At 44.2% G+C, this 27,738-nt stretch overlaps 1 protein-coding gene across 5 annotated transcripts; it reads right to left on the reverse strand.

Moving 5' to 3' along the window:
• Window positions 1–237: 237 nt before the first annotated feature.
• On the reverse strand, window positions 238–27,533 carry NMD3 (NMD3 ribosome export adaptor). 5 transcript variants are annotated; one of them, XM_053311808.1, is made up of 16 exons: window positions 27,340–27,533; window positions 24,498–24,572; window positions 23,380–23,514; window positions 20,335–20,431; window positions 18,586–18,666; window positions 17,458–17,586; window positions 16,754–16,844; window positions 15,541–15,619; window positions 14,251–14,347; window positions 12,078–12,195; window positions 9,267–9,412; window positions 8,030–8,142; window positions 6,333–6,405; window positions 4,363–4,469; window positions 2,584–2,654; window positions 238–565 (listed from the first exon to the last, which is right to left on the reverse strand). In XM_053311808.1, exons 2-16 carry the CDS (start codon window positions 24,539–24,541, stop codon window positions 432–434), a joined length of 1,515 nt encoding a protein of 504 aa, XP_053167783.1. In that variant the 5' UTR covers window positions 24,542–24,572; window positions 27,340–27,533; the 3' UTR covers window positions 238–431. The 5 variants fall into 5 exon arrangements, with proteins under 5 accessions (XP_053167783.1, XP_053167781.1, XP_053167780.1 ...); XM_053311806.1 differs by lacking the exon at window positions 27,340–27,533 and adding an exon at window positions 27,113–27,247; XM_053311805.1 differs by lacking the exon at window positions 27,340–27,533 and adding an exon at window positions 27,086–27,239.
• Window positions 27,534–27,738: the final 205 nt, after the last annotated feature.

A 27,738-nucleotide genomic window follows, 5' to 3' on the forward strand; every position in this document is an offset into this window, starting at 1 on the left:
TTTTCTCCACCTGTTCAGCCATCCTCGGAGGCTCACAATGGCGCCTCCTCATCCTCCTCTCTGGCCTCCCTCCCTCCTTGCCAGTTCTCACAACTCTCGGCAGCTGTTCGCAAACTCTCGTGAGAGCTGCCACGCATGGGATTAGCCATGGGTACACCTTAGAGAATGATATATATATATAGAATATGAACAGACATCTTTTTCTTTTTTTTAATCATATTCTAAATATCTTCCAAGTCTAGCACTTTTTCAAGATGTTTATTAATCATTAATGGTATTTTCGAGAAGGATGTATTTATGAAACTCTGTTTAAAACTTTATAGAATGATTTGCATAACTCTGCATGTTGAATCTGTGTAACAGCCAGTAACAGATTTCTGCAGTTACTGTTTTTGACTTATGGGGGGAAATTAGTCACAACATCTGTTAATTTATTCTGTCAGCATATCAGCATCTTCTCCACCAGTGGCATCTTGAGATATCTGGAGGTCTTCCAGCATTTCAGCAAGACTGATACGGGGAATACCCTCCTCATCAGTGTCACTCTCCACGGGAATGACTGCATCTGCAACACCAAAAGATGATATTAACACACATATTCAGGAAAGACAGAATCAAACAGCATACGCTTCTCTGTGTTGTACAGAATATGCTGCATCCTTAAGAGACTGAGTACTTACAAATAAATATATGCAACTTGGGACCTACAACAAATCGTAGTGGTGTCTTTTTTCTCTTCTTTTCTTAAAAATTTGTTCCCCTCTCCTTCACTTGGCTAAACCCCTTTTTCTCTACTGCAGACTGCAATAGCCACAGTGCTCAGGTTTAGGGCTGCATGAGGAGCTGGGTGTGCAGTCTAAATATTACAGCACAAAACTGCTCAGGAATTAATTAGACTGGGAAGGAGCCTTTCCCCCTCCAAACCCTATCGATGGCTGCAAAAGAATAATTTAAACTATGAAGGGGAGAGACCCCTGACAGTGTGCATTCCACAACCCCAGCTTTCTGTATTGATATGTTTGGGTTTATTTGATCTAGTGACAGTTAAGCTTTTAAGGAGTGATTTACGTAACTTCAGGATTCACTCCCGAGGAGGTAAATTGATTGAATTGAGGCTCCTAATAGGTTTGGTCTGGGCTTCAAGTATTTAAAACCATTCCCTACTAGGGTGTGAGTATCCTTTTGTAATTGGGAGACACAGACATACAGCCATGCTGGCAGGAGAGATTTGTATTAACTTATAGTAAGTAAAAACATACCATTGTTTTTTAGAGAATTCTTAAGGGGTTCTATATATTTGTACACCAATGTGGAATAGACAACTTGTTATACCATGTTTTTAAGTTTTCATCATATGCATAGACAGGCTTGTGTTTGGTTGTTTTACTACTATATCCATTGGAGTTTTTATGTTCTCTATATTTTGTTACAAATTTGGGGAGAGAGGAAGAGTGGGATGGTCTGAATGAAACTGAGTTAACAATTTAGAGGTTTTATATGTGCAGACCCTATATGGATTGTGGTGGTGGGTGTTTATATGTGGCCACCTATTTAAATGATTTGTGTGCTTTTTACAGAGGAAATTTGAAATCTGATTAACTGCAGATTAAACACTGGGCTCCATGTGAGAAGCATAGTCACTGTTTGGACACTACAGGAATTTACATTACAGTGCCACTAAAGAAGGCCTACTACAGGCTGAAACACATCTGGTGAAAGTGAATACATTTGTGGGCTGTTATAAATGCCAGTGTCCTATAAAACTCAGAACCTACTGGACCATAGAACTCAAGAACCACTGGATGTTTCTTACATTGAGAAACTTGCTATATAGTTTCAACCTAACCTAAACCTAACCTTTTTAGTTTATGGGGCAACTATGGGGAGACATGACAGAGGTGTATAAGAGTAGAGAATGGACAGAGAAGTTTTTCTCCCCCTTACAACACTAGAACCAGGGTCATATCTAATGAAACTGGAGGCCATGAAATTTAGGACAAACAGAAGGAAGTACTTTTTCACAAAGTGCATAATTCATCGATGGAATTCTCTGCCACAAGATGTAGTGATGGCCACTAGCTTGGATGGCTTTAAAAGGGGCTTAGATAAATTCATGGAGGACAGGTCTATTAATGGCTACTAATCTGGTGGCTATAAGCCACTTCCAGCCTTAAAGACAAAATGCCTCCAAATACCAGTTGCATGGGAGCAAGAGATAAGGCATGCCCTAATCTCTTGTCTGTGGGCTTCTCAGAGGCACTCTGTGGGCCACTGTGTGAAACAGAATGCTGGACTAAATAGGGCTTGGGCCTGATCCAGCTGGGCTGTTCCTATGTTATCATCACACCTTCTGTAGTTCTTCCTCCCCAAAAAGGCACTGGGTTGGCCTGGAGTGTTCAGTCCTAGGTAGTTACAGAACACAGGTATGAAGTAGGTTACTGCTATACTAGCAAACACTTATCAGCATTATACAGCTGATTTAAAAAGACTAAGAAGCCAGGACACAAAATACATTTCAGACACCACTGTAGAGAGGCACTATTCATTATAAAAAAGTCAAACTATTTTAAGCAGCAAACTTACTTTTATAAATATTGATATTTTTCCTAATTGCCTCATCTTCTTCAAGATCTTCCAGGAAGTCTTGGTATTGTCTATAAAAGAATCATATTGGAAATAAAGTTAGTGATTTACCTAGGAATTATGTATGTTACAAATCATTATACAAATGGTATACAATACTACATTTCCCTCTGGAGAACAGTCCTACAACTATTATACAAACTAATATCCAATTCTTATTGCAAGTCCAAACAGGCAGAAAAAGGACATCCTTAATTTCAAGAATTCAGGATTAGAGTTTACTGACAGACAAAATACAAGAGATCCTTGATCAGATTCCCAGGCAGTATTTTGCTGTTTCCTCTGCTAATACAATTTCCTTATCTAAACTGTCCCCATGTCACCTGCTTAGTAGACTGGGTCTGCACAATGTAAGGCCTCTGATGTGAAAGGATTTGAATTTTCGGGCCCAGGTGCTTTAAGGCCTAGTTGTCATGTCCTCTCTAGGAAATGCCTTACAACATCGACCTACTCTCTTTTTATTTGGAAATGTATCCCATGGCATACCCAGTAAGGCTTACTCCCAAGTAAACATGCTTCAGACGGCAGCATGAAAGCAACAGCAGTTTGGGGTTGGCATGCACTCTGGGTGCCCCACTGACTGAGCAGCAGCAGGGCCTAGTTGGTGGCCACTGTGCTGGGTTAAATTTTGGGCCCCTTGACAGGGAAAAGAATATCTGATTTCATCAATATTGTTAGTTTTTTTTAAAGGTAATAATTAATGTGCTGAAAATTGACCTCAGCCCCTGCACACCAAGTAATGGTTGGTTGGTTGGCTCCCTCCCGCCCCACTCTCCTGCCCTCCCTCCACCCCTCCCTTCCCAACACCCGCACTGAGCATTTTACCGCAGCGGGAGGCCATTTTCGGCCAGACCTCACTGTGGCCACAGGCCCTCCTTACCAGGCGGCCGAAAAGGGCTCCGCCACCCGTTTCCCTCCCGCCTCCAACGGGCGCTGGGACTGTGCCCCACTGCCTGTTTCCCACTCGCTGCCTCTCACGGCCAGGCCGGGCTTTGCTGCCGCAGCCGCCTCCCCCTTACCCAGGACGGCCTGGCCACCGTGATGACCAATCCTCCTGGGTGCACCTCAGCCTATCAGGCGCCTCTGCCGCCCAGCCAATCAGCTGGGCGCTGGGACGCACATTCCTAAGGCGCACCCAGGAGAATTAAATATATAGATGCTCTGCACCTCTTCTGTTATATTGTAGCTCTGAAAAGAAAATGAGGGAAGGCACCAAAAGCGCAACAGGGGAGACAATTTCAGGTGCACTGAGAAAACACAGCTTACGGAGGAGCTCTGAAACATTTCAAGAAAACTCTTTTTCAGTCACTCTTAGCAGCAATGGCATAGACACTGCAAAACTGGAAACTTATTTATAAATAATCTGGAGCAGCAGAACAACCTTCTACATTGCCTGTGTCCTATGCAACAGAAGGATAGTTTTGTTTCACTAGCTGCAGTTTATTTCAGTAGGAGTTTCAGTAGGAGCTGCAGTAGGAGTTTCTGCTTTTCCAGTGTGTATGCAGTTACTAGTAATAGTGCACCGAATAACAGTTTTCTTGAAATCATCTTTTCAGTGCACCCATTTCTCCTGTTGACATTATAACTATGAGCTTCAGCATTAGTCTGAATAATGGGCACAAAACCCAAATAAAGTTCTTTCCTCTGCAACCTTATTTTTCTCATGAAAGCATGAACTGATTAAACAGGGAACAAGCACAACCAAGCAAGAACCAGAACCTTTCATCATCTGTGTCCATGCCCTCCCTGTCCCTTTCTAATTCTTTTAGTTTCCAGTTCCTGCGACGCTGGCGCTTAGTGCGGTCGTAGCTCTTCTTGATCAAAACCTAGAAATCGAAGGAAGACAGAGAGAGGTCAGAAATACTACCTGCAGAAAAGTACTACAAGATTCCTTAGAACCCAACTTCTAAATTAAAATTAGTGGCCAACATCCAGCCTGACACTACGCATGCTAAATAATGTGTGCAATGGGGAAGGGGTGATTTTTGCCACTCCCCTTCCTTCTGTGACCCTCTGTGCCTGCTGAAAATATGTTCCTGAAGGTTCACCTGTTGCATCTGCACAGTGTAGGCCAGCAGAGCTGTTTTGTGTGGCAAAATAATTGCTTCACACAGGCCCCCAGGTGACGGGGAAAGAACCATCAGCGCCTGCTGTGTCCAGTTTGCATGTCAGTTTGCAGATAAAATCGATCACATCCATGCAATTTGGACTCCAGGATTTTGGCAGTTCCGGGAGACGTTCCTTGGCAACCATCTGGTCTGACTGTGACGGATTCTCTTCAGTCAGTGCAGGAAGTGGACAAGATCCTAGGCAGTGTGCAGGCAACATGTGCTCTGGATGCTTGCCCTTCATGGTTAGTAAAATCTGCCAGGGAAGGGACAGGTATGTGGTTGGAGCCAATTATTAATGCTTTACTAAGGGAGGACAAGATGCCATTGAGCCTCAAGCAGACGGTGGTAAGACCACTACTAAAAAAGCCCTCCCTTGATTCCACCAATGTTGATAACTATCTGTCTGTTTCTAACCTTCCCTTTTTAAGCAAGGTGATAGAGTGTGTGGTGCCCATGCAGCTGCAAAGGGTCTTGCATGATAGCTTATCTAGACCCTTTTCAATCTGACTTTTGAGAAGTCTGAAGGGACTGGAACTGCTTTGGTTGCCCTGGTGGATGACCTATGCCAGGAACTAGACAGGGAAGTGAATTCCTATTGGTTCTGCTGGACCTCTCAGCGGCATTCAATACAATTGACCACCGCCTTTCAGGTATAGGGATCCAGGGTAGTGCACTGGAGTGGAGGTTCTAGAAGGTGGTGCTGTGAGATATGCTCGACTCCTTGGCGTCTGGGGTCCCACAGGGTTCAGTATTGTCCCCCATGCTGTTTAACATCTACATGAAACCCCTGGAAGAGGTCATCAGGAGGTCTGGGCTGAAGTGTCATCAGGATACAGATGACACTCAGCTCTACCTTGCCCTGACATCAGATCCTAGGGAAGCAGTGGGTGTCCTGAACTGGAGGCAGGCTAGCAAACTGAGGTTGAATCCTGAGAAGATGGAGGTGCTGTTGGTCAGTAGGAAAGCCAAGCGGGATAGGGTGATTCAACCAGTTCTGGATGGGGTTGCACTCCCCTTGAAAGAGCAAGTGCACAGCTTGGGGTGTTGCTGGATCCGGCTCTGCCTCTGGATGCTCAGGTGTAGGTGGTGGCCAGGAGTGCCTTTGCACAGCTTTGGCTAGTGTGCCAGCTGCAGCCTTAAGCCACAAACAGAAACTGCAACTTTCACAAACTGGGATGAGGGGAAGGATGAAACCACGAGGCTTGTGCTAGTACTGTTATTCTAAACCACACTTTAATAATGGTTTGGTGTTGTGTCTGGACCCATCCTTAGATAACAAGCCAGAACCACAAACCAAGATCCAATCAACAACTTGCTGTTCCCCACATCCCAGTTTGTAAAAGCTGCAATTTCTTTGTGGTTTAAAACAAAGAAGGGATTGTCACTGCATCTGAAGCTGACAAATTGTTCTCACCACAGTTTGTAAATAAGCCAGCTCATGTCAGTGATGCTAAATCATGGTTTAGCGTTCTTCCTGAACACAGCTACTATCTAATTTCCTGTGCTAGCAAAGGGATTAAGATTCTTGGTCCATAAAGTTTCTTGATCAGTGCAAAGAAGGAAGGGTCAAAACCTTACCACATCAGGAATACTATGGGGGTTCATCTTGTTTGCAAATTCATCATTTAGGTTGCAATTGGCCAGGTCAAATCTAAAACAGATGTGAAGAAACAGTCTGTGCATTATCATCTTAACATCACTAAGATGTTTTCAAAGAGCGAGCGAGCAAAGCAGAGTTGGAAATAAAGTGTAAAGCAAACAACTGTTGGGCTTCTGCAGGGTTGAACAAGATTAGAAGCGCAACCCACACATAAACATTAAATGGGACAAACCAAGGACAATCCTAAGAATGGAGGCTTGGTAGAATTCAAGCCAAATCATCATCTTCCAGAAGTGTCACTATTTGGGCTGGCTGAAAGCTAGTACAGGTGGATTTTAATCCTATTTTGAGTTCTGTGGCAACCCATCTAGATAGTGGAGACAGGGTCCATTCATTTTGACTTGATTTACGAGTTAAGATACAGTAGCAGCCATTGCGGGTGCCGCGGGGGGTGGGGGGTGAAAGGCACGTTTAAGCATAAATTAGCAGGTGCTCACCTCCGCTCTGGCCGCACCTGCAAGCTACTCCGAGCAGCAGCGCTCCGCCCAGCACCAGTGGTCCCTCTGTCCCCCCCCCGGGCGGAATGAGTATAGCACTCCCCGGGGGGGGGGGAATCAGTTCCTCCACTCACCTGGCCGCTGGCGGGGGATCAGCTCAGCAGAAGCCAGGTGAGTGGCAGAGCCGACCCCCCGCCACAGGGAGTGCTGGGCAGAGCGCTGCCGCTCGGAGCAGCTTGCAGGTGCGGCTGGAGCGGAGGTGAGCACCTGCTAATTTATGCTTAACGGTGCTGCTCACCACCCTCCCGGCAGTGCATGCACCAGCTGCTACTGGTTAGATATTATTGGTGGCTGCCACCAGTCCCTCCCTCCCACCAAGTCCATGCACACGCCAGAGGAGAGGAGGGCAAGGATGAATCCTGTTTGGGAGCTACTGAACAAGTCTGGAGAGAAACCATCTTGGTGCAGGAACACCTTGCGCCGAAATAGCTTGTCAGCAGTTTCTAACACTTCTAACTCCTTCTAGCTGTAATACCAGTAAGTTGAAATATATATATAGTTAGCAAAGCTATCTGGGGATTTAACATGTGAGCTGCACATGTCACTGCCTTTGATTCTCTCTCCAGCAATCCTGAGGGCACGGCAGGGTCTCAACCCCGAAAGGCTGCTGCAAAAGCAAGTTATTCAGGGAAAGAATGAAGCTCACTTTAGTGTGGGGTTGGATGGTGTGCTGGAAGTGGAGACAGCACCAGCCCCCTTCTACAAAGCAGGCTTAGTCACACACAAGGCTTGCTGTTAGTGAACGGGTTGTGGAGTCCAGTTTTATTATAACCTAAGAAATCTGTTATGAAGCAACCCTGATCAAATATAAATCCTATTGTAATTCACACTGGTCACCCAAGCAGGATCTTCAAGACTCTCTTCTTCCTTTCAATTTGACATTATCACCAACTATTCCACTCCTATAGCCCTGGTACAGGGCATGCTCCCCTGCCCTGCCGTCTTCATACCTCCCCAGCAAAATATCCCTTAATTCCCCAGGTCTATGGGAAAACCTGTTCCCGTTAGGATCAGTCAAAGAGATCAGATTGTACATGTCACATTCCCTTCCAAATATTCTAAAGCAGCACACAAGCATTGGATTAATCATCATCTGGAAGCAATGCAGGATTACGAACCCCAGTACAAGATCTCCAGGATTCAGAAGATGGCCCAGGTGAGTGCGGCAGAAATACTGATGGTCAGTGTTCAACTCTGATGTTTTCTGTACCCAGGCTTCAGCAAGTGTGTGCTTAGGAAAGACAAAACCAAATAATATTTTTTTAAAAGCAGAAGGTGGGTAAATTAAGATCAGGGCTAAAATAATTCTCAAGTTTGATTATTTCATCTTTCTTTTCTTCAAAACTGTTAAATATCTCCACTTTATATTTAGTGGACCTTTGGAGTTTCTTCTTGCCTTTCCTTGGACAGATATGTTTATTATGCGACCTCAGTGACATCATGACAATGCTACATCATGCATTACAGGTAGCCCTCGTTATTCGTGGGAGTTTCGTTCCAGCTGACAACCACAGATAACAAAATTGCAAATAACGAAACCTTAAGTTTATGAGAATTGGTGGGGGGGGGGAGGAGGTTACAGAGCCCTGGAAAATGACCAAAAAATCACCAAAAAATAAGGATGGAGCACAGCACTGTATATTGGCCACCTCAGCTCTCCCACTCTCCAGCAGTAATTCCCAGCTCCTCCAGTAATGCATAATAGTCAAGTTTTCCCACCCAACAGTCGAAGTCCAACACTTAGAAGCACAAACCCTTGGACTGACTAGCTGGTAGGTTGGCCAAAGAGGCAGCACAGAATTCAATCCACTTCAAGTAAAAAAACAAACAAACACAGGGAACTTTCTCAAACTCCACTGCTGGATTTAGCAGCGCTACACCTCTCTCTCTCTGGCCTTTAGCAGCAAAAAGAAAGTTTTAAGAAGCAACGGAGTTCCTTCACTCCACTGCTGGAGGTTGCAGCACTCCATCTACAGTCTTCTGCTTGGAGCGCAGATCAGGTAGCAGAAGCAGACCTGCTGCCGGCATTGCCACCATCATCATCCTCTTCCTCCTCAAAGCTGTGGAAAGTGCAGGTGTCACTTTCTGATGATGACCACTTTGCAGCTGTGGTGGTGGGTATAGCTACCTTTCCCAATTAGATGGTGATGGTCAGTTGCTTCCCCTGGCTTTGCAGAGCCCGGTATAGGGTTGCAAAGCAGCCTCCAGCTGCCTTTTGCACTGGATGCTGGCCTCCATCAAGGGATCAATTTTGAAGACTTTAACTTCAAGACAGGAAATAAGATTTGCTCAAGCTTATAGATTAGGTAGCAATTCTTACTTCGCTGGACAAAGTAACAGGTGAGCACTCCTTACTTTGTTGGATTTCATGCCTGCACCAGCACCCTGTTTTCTCTCTTGGATCTTGCTGATATCCATCACAATAAATTCTTCCAACTGCTTTGGATGGAACAAGCTGTTGAAAGGATGGCGCCAGTAAGTGTTCCCGTCAATCTCAGCAACTGAAAAAGCAAGAACAGTGCTATTGAACCAGTACAGCTGTTTGCAAACTAATATCTTACTAAGCTGACCTAATGACTATGTTGATGCTACCTTAAAGATGGCTTTCTTGTCTTGTTGCTGCTTCTCTATAAGGGTAGACACCTTTCTGGGAAGATTTAAGTAAACTGTAGCTAAGGGTGGTTTTACACATCAAAGGTGAGTGGGCACACCAGGGCAGTGAAGGGAGGATCCAGGGAAAGCAGATCCCAAACCACTGCAGGGAAATCTCATTTTGATACCCCAGCCAATGTCTGCATGAGTCACTCGTGAGGCCTCAGCATCTTTATATCAATGGTTTGCTGTTATGGAACATACACAATACTTTTGTTTTTTTAAAGCAAACTATAAGTCATTGATTGTGCCAGCCACTGGCCTTGCCACTCTAGTTGCCAATAAGCTGTCTGTAGGATGGCTGGAGGAATGATAAAGCCACTGATCCCATTTCCATGGCAATGGCAGCCAGGGACCTGCACAGGAGCTGGGTAAAGTTGGCCCCAGCTCATGTTGACACTGCCTAGCAATGCCAAGCTGGGGATGTGTCTCAAGGTTTCTAACACATGCAGCCTGTGCTGGACTATTTTAAGGGCTGCAGCTGAGGAAGGGCTCACGTGGCAGCAAGCCAGCTACCGGGCTTGCCCTAAGAGAGCAGAGGAGGCTGTGGGTGATGCAAACCGGCTTCCACTTCATTGTTGAGGGCGTAAAGACCAGGGCAAGACAAGGCTGTCCGCAACCAGGACATGGACCATATCACCATCTAGTGGCCAACTGCCCCATTGCAAGGTGAAGGCCCAAGAAGTCCAGCAGGGCAAAGGAGTCAAGCGACCCCTTGTGGTCAGCCTGTGCTACTGCATGCAGGGAATGTCCACTGTCCAGTCACCCTCTCACAGTTAGTGCCTGTGGTGATGCAGGAACCAGGATCTGGCTACACAAGTAGTCTGGGAAAAACCAGCCTGCTATATTCCAAGATGTCAATAAGATTTCTTGACTAATTTGGAGCCATGCAATTGCAATGGTAACCACTGAGAATTTGGCCTATTAATATTGAAGAAATCTTATAACAGGGCTGGATAATCTTGTCCCTCCATCTTGTCCCATGTGGTTCAATCATCCCCATCTCATCATACCCAGACACAATAAATTATGGCTGGGGGTGATGTAGTTCAACAGCTGAAGGCCCAAGATTGCCCACACATCATCATTAATATTTGGCAACCTTATTAACGGATACTTTAGGTCAGGTTTATTATTCTATATAATATTATCAATCAAAGGGCTATAATACTACTTTTCCTATTTAAGAAAATTTATATCGTGCCTTTGCAGTCCCAGGAAAACTAAAGGAAGCTTACAACAAGAATTGAGGACATAAAATCACAACCAAGTTCCAAAGAAGCAAAAGAACCCAGAACGGCAGATACAACTCAGATACAGAATGAATTAAAAGTCTGCTGAAAAAGCCAGATATTAAATGATTACAAGAAGACAGCTAGGCTCGAGCTAGGCTCGTTGCCAAGAGAATCTTCCGAGGAAGGGAATTCCACATTGTGGGGGCCACTGCAGACATTCCTACCAACTTCCAAAGGTGGATGAACACGCAAAAGGGCCTCCTCTGCAGATTTTAATGAGCAGCCATATGGGGACAGGTGGTCCTTAAGGTATCCTGGTCCTAAGCTCTTTGGGGGTTTAAAATTAACAACCAGCACCTTGCAAAACCCTCACCATTGTATCCAGAAGCAAACCGGAAGCCATGGAAGCCAGTATAAAAGGTTCCTGGAAACAGATTCCCTGGAAGCAGACTTTAGTTGCAGCAGTCTGAACCAACTGCCCCAAAACAGAGAGTCACAGATAGCCAAGGCCAAGTGTGCTTTCTCCAGGAAGCCCACCAGCCAAAACTGGGCATATATTCCTGCAAGATGTCTCAAGATAATGAGACAGGGTTTGCTAGAAATATAACTCCAGGGCATCAACAAGTCTGAGTGATTTAAGGCAAGGAAGAATTGCAGTGATTTAAGGCACAGTTGGCATCTTTGGTGAAAACTAGAAAGAAAAATATACTGTTTTCATTTTAGTCATTGTAAATGGAGAAAATAACCTAAAATGTTACTCAGTGTCATCCTTTTCAGGAGAGAATTACACAGAACCAACCTGCTTCCCAAATCACCTGTCCCTATGATGGGAGGCCTATTTCAACATCAAAGTTACAAGAAATGTGATTGTAAATTCAATGTTTCCTACAGTTTAATTTTGCAAGATTGATATCTGGACACTTTATCTTAGGGCTACATTTAAACCAATATCAATACAGAGTGCTTACTATCAGTGGCCAACATGATGGGCAGGCCAACATTAGGGACCTGCCAAGGCGGCGGCACAATGTGGAAGGCAGCCCCAGTGGTGCAGCAAAACACAGCTGCTGCGGAGTGACTTAAAACCGCTTCCAGGCAGCTGAACTGGGCTGGAATGGAAGCAGTGCCATGTGATTCCTGGAAACCGTTTCACAGCAGCCACACTGCTTGAGCTGCCTTTAAGTTAGGCGAGTACATAATGTCGACAGAGGGCTGCCCATCACGTCAGCCAGTGTTAACCGGGCTGATATTTTTTCTTCTCAGACTTAAAATAACTTACTCTGTAGTGTATTCGGATCAATGATGTGAATGGTACTAGTTACTCGGACGCACACGCAGATCTGGCTCAAATTCCCAAGGCTTTGAGCCAGTTTTGGAGACAAACACACCACATTGTCCTGCACAGTGGAAAAAAAGACACACAGTTCGTCAATTCTTATCCTAAAACAGTTAGCAGCATTATTAGAAACCAGAAACAAATTCCTGAGGGCTAGGAAACAAAAGGCAACATCAGTATAGTGACTTCTTGTCACTTCCTCTTACTTCTTTAGCTTGAAGACTCACAAAAATGCTAAAAGAATGTTCTGTATTCTTGTAAAAACTTTTCTTTGCTGTTCAACCAATTGAACATTATACCCCTAAAAGCCTGAAGACAGTTGATAAATGTTTAAGATGGGAATTCTATGAGGATCTAGTGTGTTTCAGCTTCGAAATATGAAGCCCTACAGTTGAATTTCTGTGAAATCCAGCAAATAAGATAAAGAGAGAAATGTCAAAGCTTCATATGGAATTTCCTGAAAAATCTTTAGGCCATTTCTCCCAAACGTCTGTCAAGCAGAACCCGGAGGACCGCCTGCTTCCAAGGGCTTCTGCCTGCCCAACAAGATCGTCATGGGCGCCTTTGCTCCGTGTGCTGAGATTGAGAGAAGCTAGATTGTCGTGCACATGGGACAAGGCCTTGTTGCCTCCAGAATCTGGAATGCTTTCTCAGTGAATGTTCAGGCAGGGGTCTGCGAAGAGAGGGGTTGTGAGGGAGGAAAGAGCCCTTTCAGGAGGAGGCTGCCACTGCGCAAATTATATGAGGAAACAAGATGAACAAGATCTGTTAACTCAGGAAGGGGGGGGAAAGAGAGAGAGAGAGCGAGGAAGAGAAAAGGGAGGGGAAGGACAGAGGGGAAGAGCAAGTGGAGGAGAGAGAAAGAGGGAAAGAAGGAAGGGCAAGGGACAGGCCTTTCAGCAGCCTGAGGGAAATGAGCAGCCATGTCAGTGGTGGTGGCAGCAGCAAGGAAAGGCCTGGCCACTGCTGCTCGAGGCTACAGTAGGGGTGTGCACGAACCGGTCCGGAGGCCATGCTGGAGGCCTCCGGACCGGTCCCGAGCCGGTCCGGCATGGAGGGGGGATGTAGCTTTAAGGGTGGGGGGGTGGTACTTCCCCCCCCCCGCTCTTCCCCCTCCGGCGCTGTGATTTTTGATGAAGATTTTGGGGCGGCAGCGTTCCTCGCTGCCGCCCCTGCCCCCGTCGTTAGCCTGCAAGTGGCGAAGTAACGATGATGCATGCGCCTGTTCCGCCGCGCGCGCGTTCCACTGACGTCACACGTTGATGTGTGACATCAGCGGAGCGCGCGCGGGGCGGCGAGTGCACACATGTGGCGGAACGGGCGCATGCGTCATCGTTACTTCGCCACTTGCAGGCTAATGACGTGGGCAGGGGCGGCAGCGAGGAACGCTGCCGCCCCAAAATCTTCATCAAAAATCACAGCGCTGGAGGGGGAAGAGCGGCGGCGGGGGGGAGTACAACCCCCCCACCCTTAAAGCTACATCCCCACCCCCCCCCCCGTGCCCGTCCGGACTGGCTCGGAACTTTGCACACCCCTAGGCTACAGAGGCCATTGGTGGAGGGAGGGAGGCAGGCGAGGGACAGGTCTGGGCCTATCAGAGGTATGATGGAAACAAGTGGACATGGCAGCGGCAGCAGCGAGGAAGGGCCCAGTCAACCGCTGCTGCTGCCCCTGCAGGGAGGAAAAGGTGCGGGGCTCCGGTGGGGAAATCTCTGGGATTAGGGGGTTATGGCTTGGCTAATCGGCATTGGCAACACCGCAGCCGCAACCAAGAGGGGTGAGGGGGATGGAAGCAACAGGATGGAGGAGGAGGAGCATTCAGATGAGGGTGGAAAAGACTGAGGTGAGGGGGCTGTGGTGGGGCCTGAAGGGAGCAATCAAGTACTAGCACGCAGATGTTCTGCGTGGGTTAAGCTAATGTTTATTTTATTTATTTATTTGACATTTATATCCCACCCAAAGCTTACGTCTCTGGGTGGCTCACAATAAAAGACAAATTAAAACAAAAAGGCTAAAACCACAATAATTTAAAATGTAAAACGTTAAAGACTATCTAGTGACATTCAGAAAGCACAGTTTTCTTCTTGACTCTTAGCCTGAAAAAATTATGCAGTACCTTGCATACTGGAACAATCTCCATGGAGAAAGTGCTTTTGTAGTTGTAAGTGTTGCTATGAATGTCATGAGATATCAAACGCTGAGATGATTTAGACCTAAAATAAAAAAGCAGATCTAAATATGAGCAATATGTGTGTGGGTTTTTTACAAACAAACAAAATCTACGGAGTACTGAAGAATATTCTTTTACCCCCTCAAACCAAAAAACTCTAAGAAAAGTTTACAGATGGTATAACACGAATGGGGTTCCTTGGTTCCCCAACTGTGCATTAATGGGGGAAGGGGAGCACCTGTGGAGTTCCAGAAGCAGATGAGCTGTCGTCCTGCTCCTGTTAAGAGTTTGTATTGCAGTTGCTCTGAGAAAAAGCAAGAGAGGTGGCCCCTTCTCCCATCTCTCCTGTGCTATGCAGAAATTCCTTGGTATCATTTGCCTCCTACCACCCTAATGATATTTTTTCATGGGATGTGTCCCAACAACAATTTCCAGAGCTCAAGCAAAAAAAGCTTTTCCTGTTCCAGAAAAGTCTTGGGGGTGGGGGTGCGGATATTATTCACAGGGAGGTAAAAGAAAAGACTCTGAGATGAAGTGGGATTGCTATATTGTGTTAAAATTTTAAACTGTTGTAATGTTTTAAACTTTCTGTTTTTGTTTTAACTAACGTTTTATTTATTTATTTTTACATTGTATTTATTTTACATTTTATATCCCGCTTTTCCTCCAAGGAGCCCAGAGCAGTGTACTACATACTTAAGTTACTCCTCACAACAACCCTGTGAAGTAGGTTAGGCTGAGAGAGATCGACTGGCCCAGAGTCACCCAGCTACTTTCATGGCTGAATGGGGATTTGAACTTGGCTCTCCCCGGTCCTAGTCCAGGACTCTAGCCACTACACCACGCTGGCTGTTTTTTCTGTTTTTATTTTCTTGTAAACCGCCCAGAGACATAAGTTTTGGGCAGTATAAAAATATGTTAAATAATAATTATCCCACCCTGAACTGGAAAAACTATTGCTGTGCCCAAATGATGTTTCCCTGTAGCGGTTTAGGAACAAGTAAGGTGCTGTATTTCATTTCTTTTCTAATGACAGTGCCTGACACGCCGGGCAGTGGCATGTCAGCACTGGGGACCTGCCGGGGCTGCTATGCACTTTGAGAGGCAACCCTGACTGCAAGTGCCCAGGGGCAGCTGCATAACAATTTAAAACCATTTCCAAGCAGTTGTGCAGTGCTACTTCCACGGTTTCCAATGCTTCAAGAGGTTCACATTTCTTAAAGAACACAGCCTTACCTACAAGGAACTGTACACTGAAGGAAGTCCACCATCTTTTGAGCATGTTGTTTTGAAGCATAGTAGAAATCCAGCCCATCTAGAAGCACATGCACAGAATTAAAATTCATGATGGTTCATAGTGATATACTGATAGATGGCTCTATCTTCTTCACTGTCATCACGCAAGCCCCACAGCTGTTTCATCCTTTGCAAACCAGGGACTAATCAGGTCCACACCTGTATAGCTTCAGATGTTCTGCAACATCACATGTTCACAGACTGTTTCCAGAGGCCCAGAAAAGACTACATTTGATTCAAAATGCCAGCAATTAAAAGGAAAATGGTAACCCAGTACATGGTTTGCATGTACTACAGACACCCACACTGACTTTGGAGAGGTATTGGGGCATCCCCTCCCCAACCTACTCGGGGGCTATTTGATCTGCATGTCCTGAAGGGGAGGCAGAAGAGGTGGTGACCAAGCCATAGGAGCTCATGTTATCTGCTCCTAAAGCAGGCCTGATCAACTTAGGCCCCCCCCAGCTGTTTTTGAACTACAACTCCCATACTCCCCAGCCACAGTGGCCAACAGCTAGGGATTATGGGAATTGTAGGCCAACATCTGCAGGAGGGCCAAAGTTGAGCAGCCCTGTCCAAAAGTGACCAGGACTGACCCAAGACAACTCTGTATTCTTATGTAATGTTTGTTTGATTTAATAGTTTTAAATTGTAAACTGCCTTGAATACCGGCAATACATAAAAGGAAGTAAAGAGAAACTTAAAATGTAATGTTCTGAATGAAATATGTGTGTGTGCGCATACATACACACACCGCAGCTATATGCCAAAACCTCATTTGAAAAGCCTGCCATTTAACTCATGTCTGTGGCTGTCATACTGTGCAAAGTTACAAACTGTACATCTTGCAACGTAATGTTATCAGAGTTATGCAAGAGCACTCTTGCACAAGTGCAAAAATTGCACAGAGTTGCACGCCAGCATGGTCACAGAAAACAATGGCCGCACCATCACACAACTCAGTTTGTGCAATTTTTGCACTTGCCCAAGAGCACTCTTGCACAACTGTGCAAACATTACATTGCAATGTGCATGCAACATTGTGCAGTATGGCAACCTCTAATTTTTTGTTAATATTTAACATGACAAAAATGCCTATCAGTTTAGGTAACACCAACTGCTTTCTGTAAGGTTTTTAAACAACCCTGCTTACCATGAATCTCTTTGATTCGAAGAGTGTTCTGGTGAAGCCTGTGTTTTAAAATCAGTTGTTCTAAGTAATAGAAAGTCTTCTTATGCAGAGTCTAGGAATTTAAGAATCAAAATAGAATTTGTTCATGAAAGTGATGTTTATATTCCTCCAAGATGTATCTGGTCCAAAATGTATCTGGTCACGAGAAATTTCACCCAAAGCCAAGACAGCCATGGATACTATAAACTACTAAAGCAGGCACATAAACACCAGCACCATAACAGCTCCACTGAGTTCAGTGGGACTTACTCTCTAGTAAGTATACTTAGAATGGCAGCCTTTAAGTAACTGGAATACCGGGTGGGATGACAACACTTTATTCGCAAAGTTTGTAACTTAGATGAGTGCTGTGCAAAATCTTTAACATCAGTAAACCATCAATTTTAAAACAAATACGTAAATAACTGGACAGTTAAATCATATTTTCTACTTTTCAACTGAAATGCTCAGGCTTTATTTAAACTTGGATATCTGCAGTATTAATGGTTCTTAAACCAAATCTTAAAACAGTGCCAATTCTGGTAGCTATACAGCATCCTCTGTGGAGTTTGTGTCTGCTCCCTACTTAACTGGGTTTATCTTTAACAGCAAACTTTTATGTGGTGAAAGAGCAATCATATTGCTTTTTCTCTTCTTGACAAAGGACACACATCTCTCACGTATACCTTCTGTCTGACTTGGACCACAGCTTTCCAGAAATCCTTAGCTTCAACTCGATGGCAGTCATCACACATTTGAGAATGAACAACATACTCTACCACAAAGACTTGCTGAAGAATTGCACCATTCATCACCTAGGGAAGAAAGGTAAGCATAAGAATTTTTTTCTGTCTTCTTTACCAAACCACTTACAGGAAATTTTTCATGGTCAGTTGTCTCTGTAGTTGGTTTTCTTCCCGAAAATTTGCCCATATTGCGTAGATTAACTGGCATAAGGAGGGATATTCAGAAACAGTTCAGTATTTCTCACAATAACAGCTAGCTTTGGGTCAATATTTTAAAAATACTTCTCTTGCTAGTAAGAACTACATATTTAGATAAAAAGTTAAAGGCTTATCTTGTTTGACTTCACAACTGTACTATGAAGTAAAATCACAGACCTGGAAAGAACTCAAGAGTAACTGACAGCACAATCCTATGTGTGTTGACTTAGAAGTCAACCTGAATTCAACAGAACTTGCCTGTGGTGAGTTTAAGGTTGTGGTTTAAGTCCCCAGTCCCAAGATGGGGTCCCTTAACACTTCACTGTACAGTAAGCTCTACAAATAAAAATGCAGCCTGATCCTGTGCATTGGTGTCTGTCAGGAAGTCTCACTGATTTTAGCAGGGCGTATTCCAAGTAAGTGTTTAAAGAGCTGCAGAACAATTCAGAGTGAAGTATGTCATAAATAGGGAGAAGGTGGCTCCATAGCTCTTGGTGACTTCCTCTAGCTAACACAGCATAGCTTTGTTATAACATATTATTGCAGTCCTCTGCTAATAATACTGGATAGTATTTAGACTAAGAGTTGCATGAGCGAGCAGAAGCATTCTACTTGCGCATGCTTCACAAGCGAGCAGAAGCATTCCACTTCTCGCATGGGGAGGAGGGGCACTTTTGGTCAATCTCCACTTCCTTCTGCAGCTCCCTTTGTCTACAGAAAATATGTTCTTTAGGGTTAGGGGTTGCAGAGGAAAGGAGGGAATTGCAAATTGCCTCCCCCACTTCCAATCGCAGAATGCTTCAGATTGCAGAAAACTTAGTTGGCATGCTACTCATTGTTTTTATAAACATTCCTTAAAGGCATACTCACTTCTTTTTGTACCGTCAGCTTTATTTTAAGTCTTTTGGAGTGTGGCTCAGTCCATACAAATCCTGCTTCAATCAACCGCACCTGTCCAGGAAAAAAACCCACATGCCTGATTTTTATACATCTTTCAAAAATGTAAGTCAGTAGCACATAGATTCAAGAGTGTCCACACTCAATCAGTGGCTCCACAAAATGTGGAAATATATGAAATGACACATGGCATTTCAGGGAACGTTTTAAGACTCTTGTGTATGTGATAACAAACATAATGACCATAACCCTGCCAGCTTGCTTAGATGTTCTTACAGACTTCTTCATACTCTGAATAGCAGCTCTCCTCCACAACATGCCTTATCACAAGTAGATTCTGACAGTCATCCAAGCAGCTCAGTTTCATACTGTGCTGAGGGCTGCTGTTTGGAACATTTCTCAATTCCAGCCCAAATCATGTGTTAACACATGCCTTTATAAATCTCCACAGAAATGTGATATCAAATAGACCCTGGTATCTATTTATATTTTAAATAAATGATATACTTGTATACTGCCCAACACCACAACTTGCTTATTTATCTGAGAACTTATCCAGCCCAATCCCAGATACTCAGGATGGACAACAACTTATTTCACCATTTAATTAATTCTGCCAGATCTAGAGATGCCAAAAAGCAGTAGTCAGAACCTCTGGACAGCTCATGAGATCAGTACCGCAGAAACATTGTATTCAGGTTCTTTAAAAATGCACCTATAAAAATAGTTTTGTTGTACCAATTAAGACAACATTAGCATACTTGTATGAAAACATGTTCCCAGTTTTACAAACTGATCTGAATAATAACTGTGGTGTACATTTTAAAAGCAGCTATAACTGAGATAAGGTGAAGACTCCAGACAAAAATATAAGGAAGCTTCTTGAAATTGCCTCCATGTAGCAAGGCATTTGGCGTGAATAGGCTCACCAAGCAGGATGACCCACATCAGTTTTTGCCTCCAAATCATCATCAAACATGCTAATGTAGAGGATCACCATGAGGTGGGGTGCAAAATATTACATACAAGAATTGAATGGGGAAAGTATATCAAACAGCTACCATATCAAGCCATAACAGGAGAAGTTGCTCTTCATTAACCCCTAGAACTGTTTAACCATGCATTTGTACTAAGAAGCTGCATGGGTCCAGAGTGATGGCTTTTCTCTAATGTTCCAGTGGATGCTTACAGGTATAGATTACAATTATGAGAGGTTTAACTGTTAAAGTGCTGGCTTTATTATATTTAGCAGCAGAAAGCAACTGTCCCTATTCATTTCAGCATAACTTCTCTCCTGTGGTAGTTGCTGGTGTCTCCTGTATGTCTGTTTTTAGACTACAAGGCCTTTCAAGGTAGGGAACCATCTTCTGTTTTCTTTTGCTACGTAAACAATTTTGAGAATTTTTTGCTGGAAAGCTGTATGCATAATAATAACAGCAGCAGCATTAGCGTTGTGAATACAGAATCAGAGAGTGACAATTACCCAAGATGAGTATTTACTAATATAAGGTTGTAATAATACATTTATGGCACTACAGAACTATTACTGTATGAAGTGCCAGAAAAAAAGATATAACACTTCACCTAAAATACTTCTGTTTGCAGAATCAACTCCTTTCTACCAGATAAGAAGTCCATGTTAATAAAGAATCACAGCCAAAATACATTTCAGAAACATGAGTTAGACCCCAGTTTTTTGAAACAATGCAGAGCTAAGACTACCTTAGTAAGGGAAGCTTTAATTTTTTTAAGGCATAATGTCAGAAGTTCTCTTGATTCTAAAGCACACTGCACCCAAGATCCTGGTGGCTGAAGATACCTGAAATAAATAAGCAATACATGAAACTGACTTAAACAGAATTCTTAATTTTTAAATTTTTTAAAAAACTTTAGTAAGTTAAATAAGAACTCCATCAACAATTCATAGAACTAATTTCCCCCATGAAACCCCACGACAGTATTCTTACTGAGTTTCATAGCCACATATATTCAAAACATATATAGAACAATTAGGTAAACAAGTCTATAATAACCCAACTGCATACATACATTACTGTTTTCTCAACTGATCTACATGTATAATAGATGTAAGCAGTGAAACATCTTAGATTTGGACTCCCAAGCAATCAGAATTCTCAATTCACAAACCTTAAACTTTGTGTTGCCTTCCATTCCTGCACCAAGAATCTTTGCTACGTCTACCTTTAAAAAACTTCAGGTCAGCATCTAATCAGAGGCTAGAGATCATTTACTTGAGGTTGTCTACTACTACTACTACTACTACTACTACTACTACTACTTCAATTTCTATACTGCCCTTCCAAAAATGGCTCAGGGCGGTTTACAAAGAGAAATAAGTAACTAATAAGTAACTGCAGGCCATTCTTTTTTAAAAAAATTATTTACAATTCTTATTAGCATTTATGTGGTTCTGCAGGCCACTCTCATCACAATACACAAATCCACAACCAACCCCTTGAATAAAACAAACTGACTCTCAAAGAGCATGCCACACACAGTTAATGTGTCCATGAGTTCTTGAATGCTGTTGATATGCTCACGGGTTAGAAGAGTACATGGTAATGTTTTTCAGTGTTAATGTACTCTAGTTATATACTTTATGTCAGAAATGAAACTGTCTTATGAGACATAAGAATAAAGTACTTCACATACAAATATCTTTCTCAGAACTCATAATCATCGTTCCCCCTCCTGCAAAGGGGCATATCCACTAGTGGGTGGCAGGAGGAGGTTTTGAAGGCTCCTTTTAAGGCTGCTTGCTGTGTTTTAAAGCTTCAGCCACATGCCCTGTAAAAAGGTGTCTGGAGTGCCTTCTCTTCCCTATCTACTAACTGCTCACACTCCAAAAATCCCCAATGATGTTGTCATAACTGCTGGAGAGGGATTAGAAGGCAGCATCTTTCTAGCCTGCCATTTTTACAGGCCATTTCCTGGGGCTGCCTACTATCCCCTGCTAACCAAGCAAAGAGGCACCTTTTAAAGTAGTGATTCTCTTATATTTGGTGGAGGGGTGGGGGGAGCAATTTGCCCTATCCAACCCCAGCACAGCATCCCTCCAGTGGCTGTTTCTGGTGTCAAACGTTTGTTTCTTATTAGATTGTGAGCGCTTTGGGGACAGAGGGCCATCTTATTTATGCATTGTTTATTTTTCTATGTAAACTGCTTTGAGAACTTTGGTTGAAGAGTGGTATACAAAAATTCGTAGAAGTAGTAGTAGTATCTGCTCCAACAATGGCACACCCCAGAAAGGTTCTTTACTGCCAGGAAATCAAACCAAATTGAACCTAAACCAAAAGCCAGTTCAGAACTACAATGAAGGCCAGAAACAATGACCTGAGATAACTCTGCTTTATCTTTTTATCACTGTGCGGTTGTTTTGGTATTATTGAACTCTAAACTACTTTGAATGCTTGACAGAAAGGAACCAGATTAATGTAGTTAAAAATGTATTAACATCCTCAAAAAAGAAGAAGAAGGGGGCAATAGTTTAAAACTAAGTGGTCCTATAATCGGGGCCTCAATTTTCACTTGTATGTTAAATGTTCTGCTTTTCATCCTATTTTTTGTTGTTAAAAAACCTTTTAAAAATTCAAAAATAACCATCTTAAACATATTTTCTCTTGAGTAACATTGGAAGCAAGAGCTTGATACTATCCCTATATGAAACTTATCTAAGCTGGTTCAAAGCATTTGAATTGGCTACCAAACCACTTTTTAAAATTAATGTCTGAAGAGGAACTGAACTTGCGAGTTAAAAAATATCTGTGAAGCTGAACTGAACCCAAGTGATTAATGGTTTGATGCTGTTTGGGCACATGAGTGTTGGGGGCAGATGCAAAGCCCTAGCTAAGTACTCCATGAGAAAAGTGTCTGGGAAAGAGGCTATTTAATGGATTTCCCCCATTGGCTCTGCACTCTGTGAAGAAGCCACTGACTGAATTCAGACACAGCACAAAACCATGGTTTGTGCTAACCATGGTTAAGAATCCAAACCATGATTTAAGCTTCCAGATATACAGCAGGCAAATTATGATTAAAAGTTACTAGTCTGCTTATGACTTAGCTCCATAAGGTCAGAAGTTCGCTCCCATTGCCATGGTGAAGCAGCCTCTTGAGGTAGAGCAGTAGCTCTACCTGTGATTTATCAATGGTGTGTGAATTCAGATATAACATAAAACCAATTAGCAATAGCTGTGGTTTGCAAAGGAAAGGTTGTGCCATTGAGTCGCAGTATGAGATAATGCCTTTCAGCATCTTCCTGTATCACTGCTGCCCGATATCAGAGTTTCCCATATTTTGGGAAACACACTAGCGGGGATTCGAACCAACAGCCTCCTGCTCTCTAGGCAGTGTATGCCTGCGTTGCGCCCTAGGAGCCTGTGGTTTACAAACCAACTTTAAACTATGAGTTTAAATCATGATTTGTCAGCCCAAAATAAACCATGGTTTATTGAATGGTACAGGTCCAGATATATAAACTAACCACAATTCGATGAAATTATCAATTTCATGTTATACCTGAACCGGCCCTTTACAGTGTGCAACCAGAAATGGCACTTTTCAAAGGAGCCCAACCAACAACCAAGCAAACTCCTCTTGGAACTGACCCCGAGGTTGCAAAAAGTGAATACATGCATGAATGCAATATCAGCATTCTCTTTTTTCTTTTAAAAGTCTTAATGCTTCAATATAAACACACACACAAAAGTTAAGTCAGTGCCTTAAAATCTTGGAAACATTTGATACCTTTCACATTGTTTGCAGAAATGAATTGTGACTTGCTTGGGGATTCCTTCGGTGATATCCACTTGAGTACGTAAACATGCTACGCACATGTTAGCTGGGTTTGGTGGAATTGCAATGCCACACTGACAACACAGGCTAGAAGCAAGCAGAAGTTATCACTAAAAATGAAAACATTTTTTCTCCAGTAGAAAATACAGTGGAGAACAACAGTTGTTTTCAGAACAGTGTTTTCCCACTGTAAAACAGCCAAAAAAGAAAGCCAGAACACAGATGTGTACAATTTTTTTTTTAAGTAGATGATGCTGACATCAATGTAAGGGTCATCATGGTTCTTGGCTAGGATGCTGGAATTTAACCACAAAAGACCGGAGTTCCTTTTTTTGGTGAGCCACCTCAATTAATGAACTTCAGCAAATTAATAGTTCTCAGATTCAGCTGCCTAGTCTGAACGACGGATATAATAACCATCTATCTTAGGGTTTGCTTGGGGTGGGGTTTGATAATAAAGGTTAGAAACTGGGCATATAAAGTGTTAACACACTAATATTACAGCTAGATATATTTCAGCATTTCAAAAATTCCACAACAAAACACTTTGGATTCTAAAACAGACAAAAACTATGTATGTCTTTCTAAGCAGTAATTAAAAGGATTCAAAGTGCTGTATGTATTAATTTATTCCCACAATAGGACTTTTTTGTTTGTTTTGTTTCTGCCAATACTAATTCTTAATGGCTGGATATTCTCACATTGTGATTCTCACATATGGGATGATAAACCGCAGGAGAATGTTTAGCTCTCGAGCCAGTCCAAGCAATTCAGGGAGGTACATGGTACAGTCTTTACAAAACTGTACCAAAAGGCATGTGGGGGGGCATCATTTGTTTGCGTGTGGCACCACCTGCAAAACTCTTTGAATGTGAAAAGCTAACATAGGAGGAAGAAAGCTTGCAGCCTAGCCTCCTCCCTGGCCTCTTAGCTTTCCACATGAAAGGAGATCTTAACATCCAGATGCTTTCAAAAAAGCAACCTGCCCTGCGTTCTAGTAGCCATATACATGTGCCATATACGCTTTCATGTATGTTTGATCTGGCTCTCTCAGACAGTGTACGACTCACATATTCCCCTGGCTGAGGGTGGCAGGCTCCTTCATGTATTCCATCTTGTGGTCCCCAAGAGACAAACACTGGCACCTAGGGAGGGAAGATCACGGATTAAGCACAATGGGGCATTTTTCTAACTCTCAGATTTCTATCTCATCCCCATAACTGCATTCAGCCACATAATTAGTAGGTAGCGAGACAAAAACCACTGGTTTAACTCTTATAGTTTTCAAGAAAATACACTTTAAAGCTAGCCTTAGCAACAGTGGAGACTGAACACACACCTTATGGGTTGATGAGATTATTAGGGATGTGCATGGAACGGGGGGGGGGCTGTTGCACTTTAAGGGTGAGGGAGGGTGCACTTACCCTTCCCTCCACATCCGCCCCCCGCCGGCACTCCATTTTTTAAGGCTCCTTCAAGGAGGCAGCATACCTCCCTGCCAGCCTGTCCCCTCCTTGCATGCATGTGCATTCGCCCCGGTACGTCCGGGCAAGGAGGGTACAGGGCAGCAGGGAGGTATGCGGTTGCCCTGAAGGAGCCTCAAAAAACAAAGTGCCTTTGGTGAGAAAGCAGAGAGAGGTGTAAGTGCACCCTCCCCTGTTCTTGAAATTACATGAGGGGAGGGAAATGTGGGGGATTCATCCAACTTTGCTATCAATGAGGCGGTTGTAGATCTGATTTGGGGTGGGTTACTGCTGGGGTGGGGGATCTGAGGAACTCTCTCTTCTTTCTGATACTGCAGGTCTTTGGTATGTGAGGCGGTGGCAGCTCTGATTTCGGGGGATACTGGAGTGGGGCTGAGGAACTCTTTCTCTACCTCCATCTCTAGTGATCCTGGGGGGAGGGCTGGAGTGGGGGGGGAGAGCAGAAGGTAAGCTACAGATAGCACCTTCACAAGGGGGTGATTACTTAGTGACACTGAAAGACCAAGGAAGTTGTGTTTCTCAAATCTCTCCCATGTTCCTAAAGGGAAAATACCCTGAGCTGGGAGGGTCAAGATGAAGATAGGAACAGAGCAGGTGGAAGCTGGCCAACAAGTGTGCGGAGAGTAAAGTACCATTTACTTTTGGTGGGAACCCTGATCTAATGGTACTTCAGCTCCAGAGGTATCACACAGATCTGTGGCATCACTTAAATTAAGGGATAAAAGCACACACACACACCCCACACAGCAAGAAAGATTCATCTGCCTTGAAATCCCTGCTTTTTAATTCTGGGTGTGTGGAGGGAGGGCACTCTGCAGTAAACAGTAATGCAAGAAGCACAGTCAGTAATGTCAGAAACACAGTTCTTCAGGTAATGGTTGAAGAAAGAAAAAGCCTAACTAATGCATGTGAAGAGTGCCTTTTTCTTTCTACCACCATTAACTGCAGAGTGCATTTCTTGCATCCCTGCCCTCCCTCCATACCCCCAGGATGAAAGATCAGAGAGCTGTTCATTAGTTGGTAGCATGTGATGAATCCCCCTCATGTAGTTTCTCACCTCAGTAATTTCTGTGCCTGTTAGCTGGCTGCAGAGGAGGAGGCAGAGAAAACTCAGCAGTATAAGCTGCAGTATCTCTGCCCCAGAGCAGAAGACACCATGCCAATGAGGTGTGTTTTCAGTCTCTTTCCAGGATTGCAGTTTTCAGCCAATTTTAATGTACTTTTAAAGGAAATCTATAACAGACCACTGATCCCGGCCCCCACCCCCCAATAGGTTGACAACACAATATGTGACAGTTGACAACACAACAAATTCTGAAATTTAGAAAGATATTCCATTCACCATGTGTGACAGCAAAAATGAAGACAATGTGTGGGGAAGATGAGGAATCAAGATGTGAGCAGACGGTGGCAGGGGCAGACAAGGGAGAGAAATTGAAGGGCTCAAGTCAATCACACTGTTAACAGTTAAGGCTATGGAGAGATAAGGCATTAGTCCAATAGGAAGTGGATTTAGCCAGATATTCATATCACATCCCAGAAACAGGATCCAAGATGAGTGCTAGGGAAGAATGTTGGGAGTAAATGGTGGCCAGGTCTGAATGAGCGCGGCAGGGTAGAGGAAGGGAGCAAAACGTGGGAACAGCTCTACAGGTTCATAGCAAGGAGTAGGCACGGAGTCGGAGAAAGAGATTATGCATTATTTTTCTATGTGAATTGCTTTGAGAACTTTGGTTGAAAAGCGGTATGTAGATATTTCTAGCAGTTGAGAGGAAACGCCACCTCTGGAGTCCAGGAGCAGATCGCGCTGCCTGGCAGCCTCTCTTTCCCGCAACGCCAGCTATGGGCCGTTGGCCGTGTTCACTCAAGGGAGAAGCGAAGGGCACTCTGCACGCCCTCAGGGGGCACTTTGTTTACATTCGCCAGCTCTATTTCCGAGCCCTGGCACTTGAAAACAGGCTGCGGACCGGGGCTGAAACTCCCCGTGCTTGGGAGGTGGGAAGGAAGTGGCGACAGAAGCCCGAGAGACTCAGCACGTGGCCGCTGGGCCCAGGACTGCGGAGGGAGAGGGGAGTCACGTGGCTCGCTGAAATGGGCCCGAGTCTGACCCCTCCCGCGCCAGCATTCCAACCTCACCGATGGACCCGCTGGGCTCGGCCTCACGTCTCACTCACTCGCTTGCTGAACGTTCCTTCGCTTACCGCCACTCCAGCCCCGCTCCCGAATCCGTCCCGAGGAGGAAGCAGCGGCTCTCGCGAGACTACTGGCTCCTCCCCGCTTCGGACGGAGAGGAAGGAAAGCGAGAAAGGGGAAAGCGGGCTTGGGCTTCGAGGCATAGAGATAGGGAAGAAAGACGAGCGGGAAGCTCAACGGCAACTTCCGGTATTCGTTTGAATAACGGCATATGCGGGGCAGCCAGACGTAGTACCATAGACAGCAGTAATATTCTCAGAAAAATCTTTTCTGTTTATCTGTGCTGGGAAGAAAAAAAAAGACTGGGCCGTTGTGTCCCGCTGTCTCTATGGTGCCCTGTTCTTTTTCTCTGCAACCCTTTGGTTGGCGGAAGTCAGACCTCTGCACACAGAGCCATTGTAGCACCACTTCCCCCTGCCCCTCAACGAGCTCTGCCCGGTGCTGCTGAGTATGCTCATAAGTACTCGAGCATGCTCGGTATGGTCAAAGGAAGCTCCTTTTCGTTTTCTGCCCAAAACCTCTCTCAGAGGGGCAGGGGAAAGTGGTGCTACAGCAGGCGTTCATTGCGGAAGGTGGTTCCAGCCAGGGACCGCGGCAAGTACTGCGGCGGTTGCGGCCGCGCGCCAGCTACCGT

This window comes from Hemicordylus capensis, chromosome 3, assembly GCF_027244095.1.
Source record: "Hemicordylus capensis ecotype Gifberg chromosome 3, rHemCap1.1.pri, whole genome shotgun sequence".
NCBI lineage: Eukaryota > Metazoa > Chordata > Lepidosauria > Squamata > Cordylidae > Hemicordylus > Hemicordylus capensis.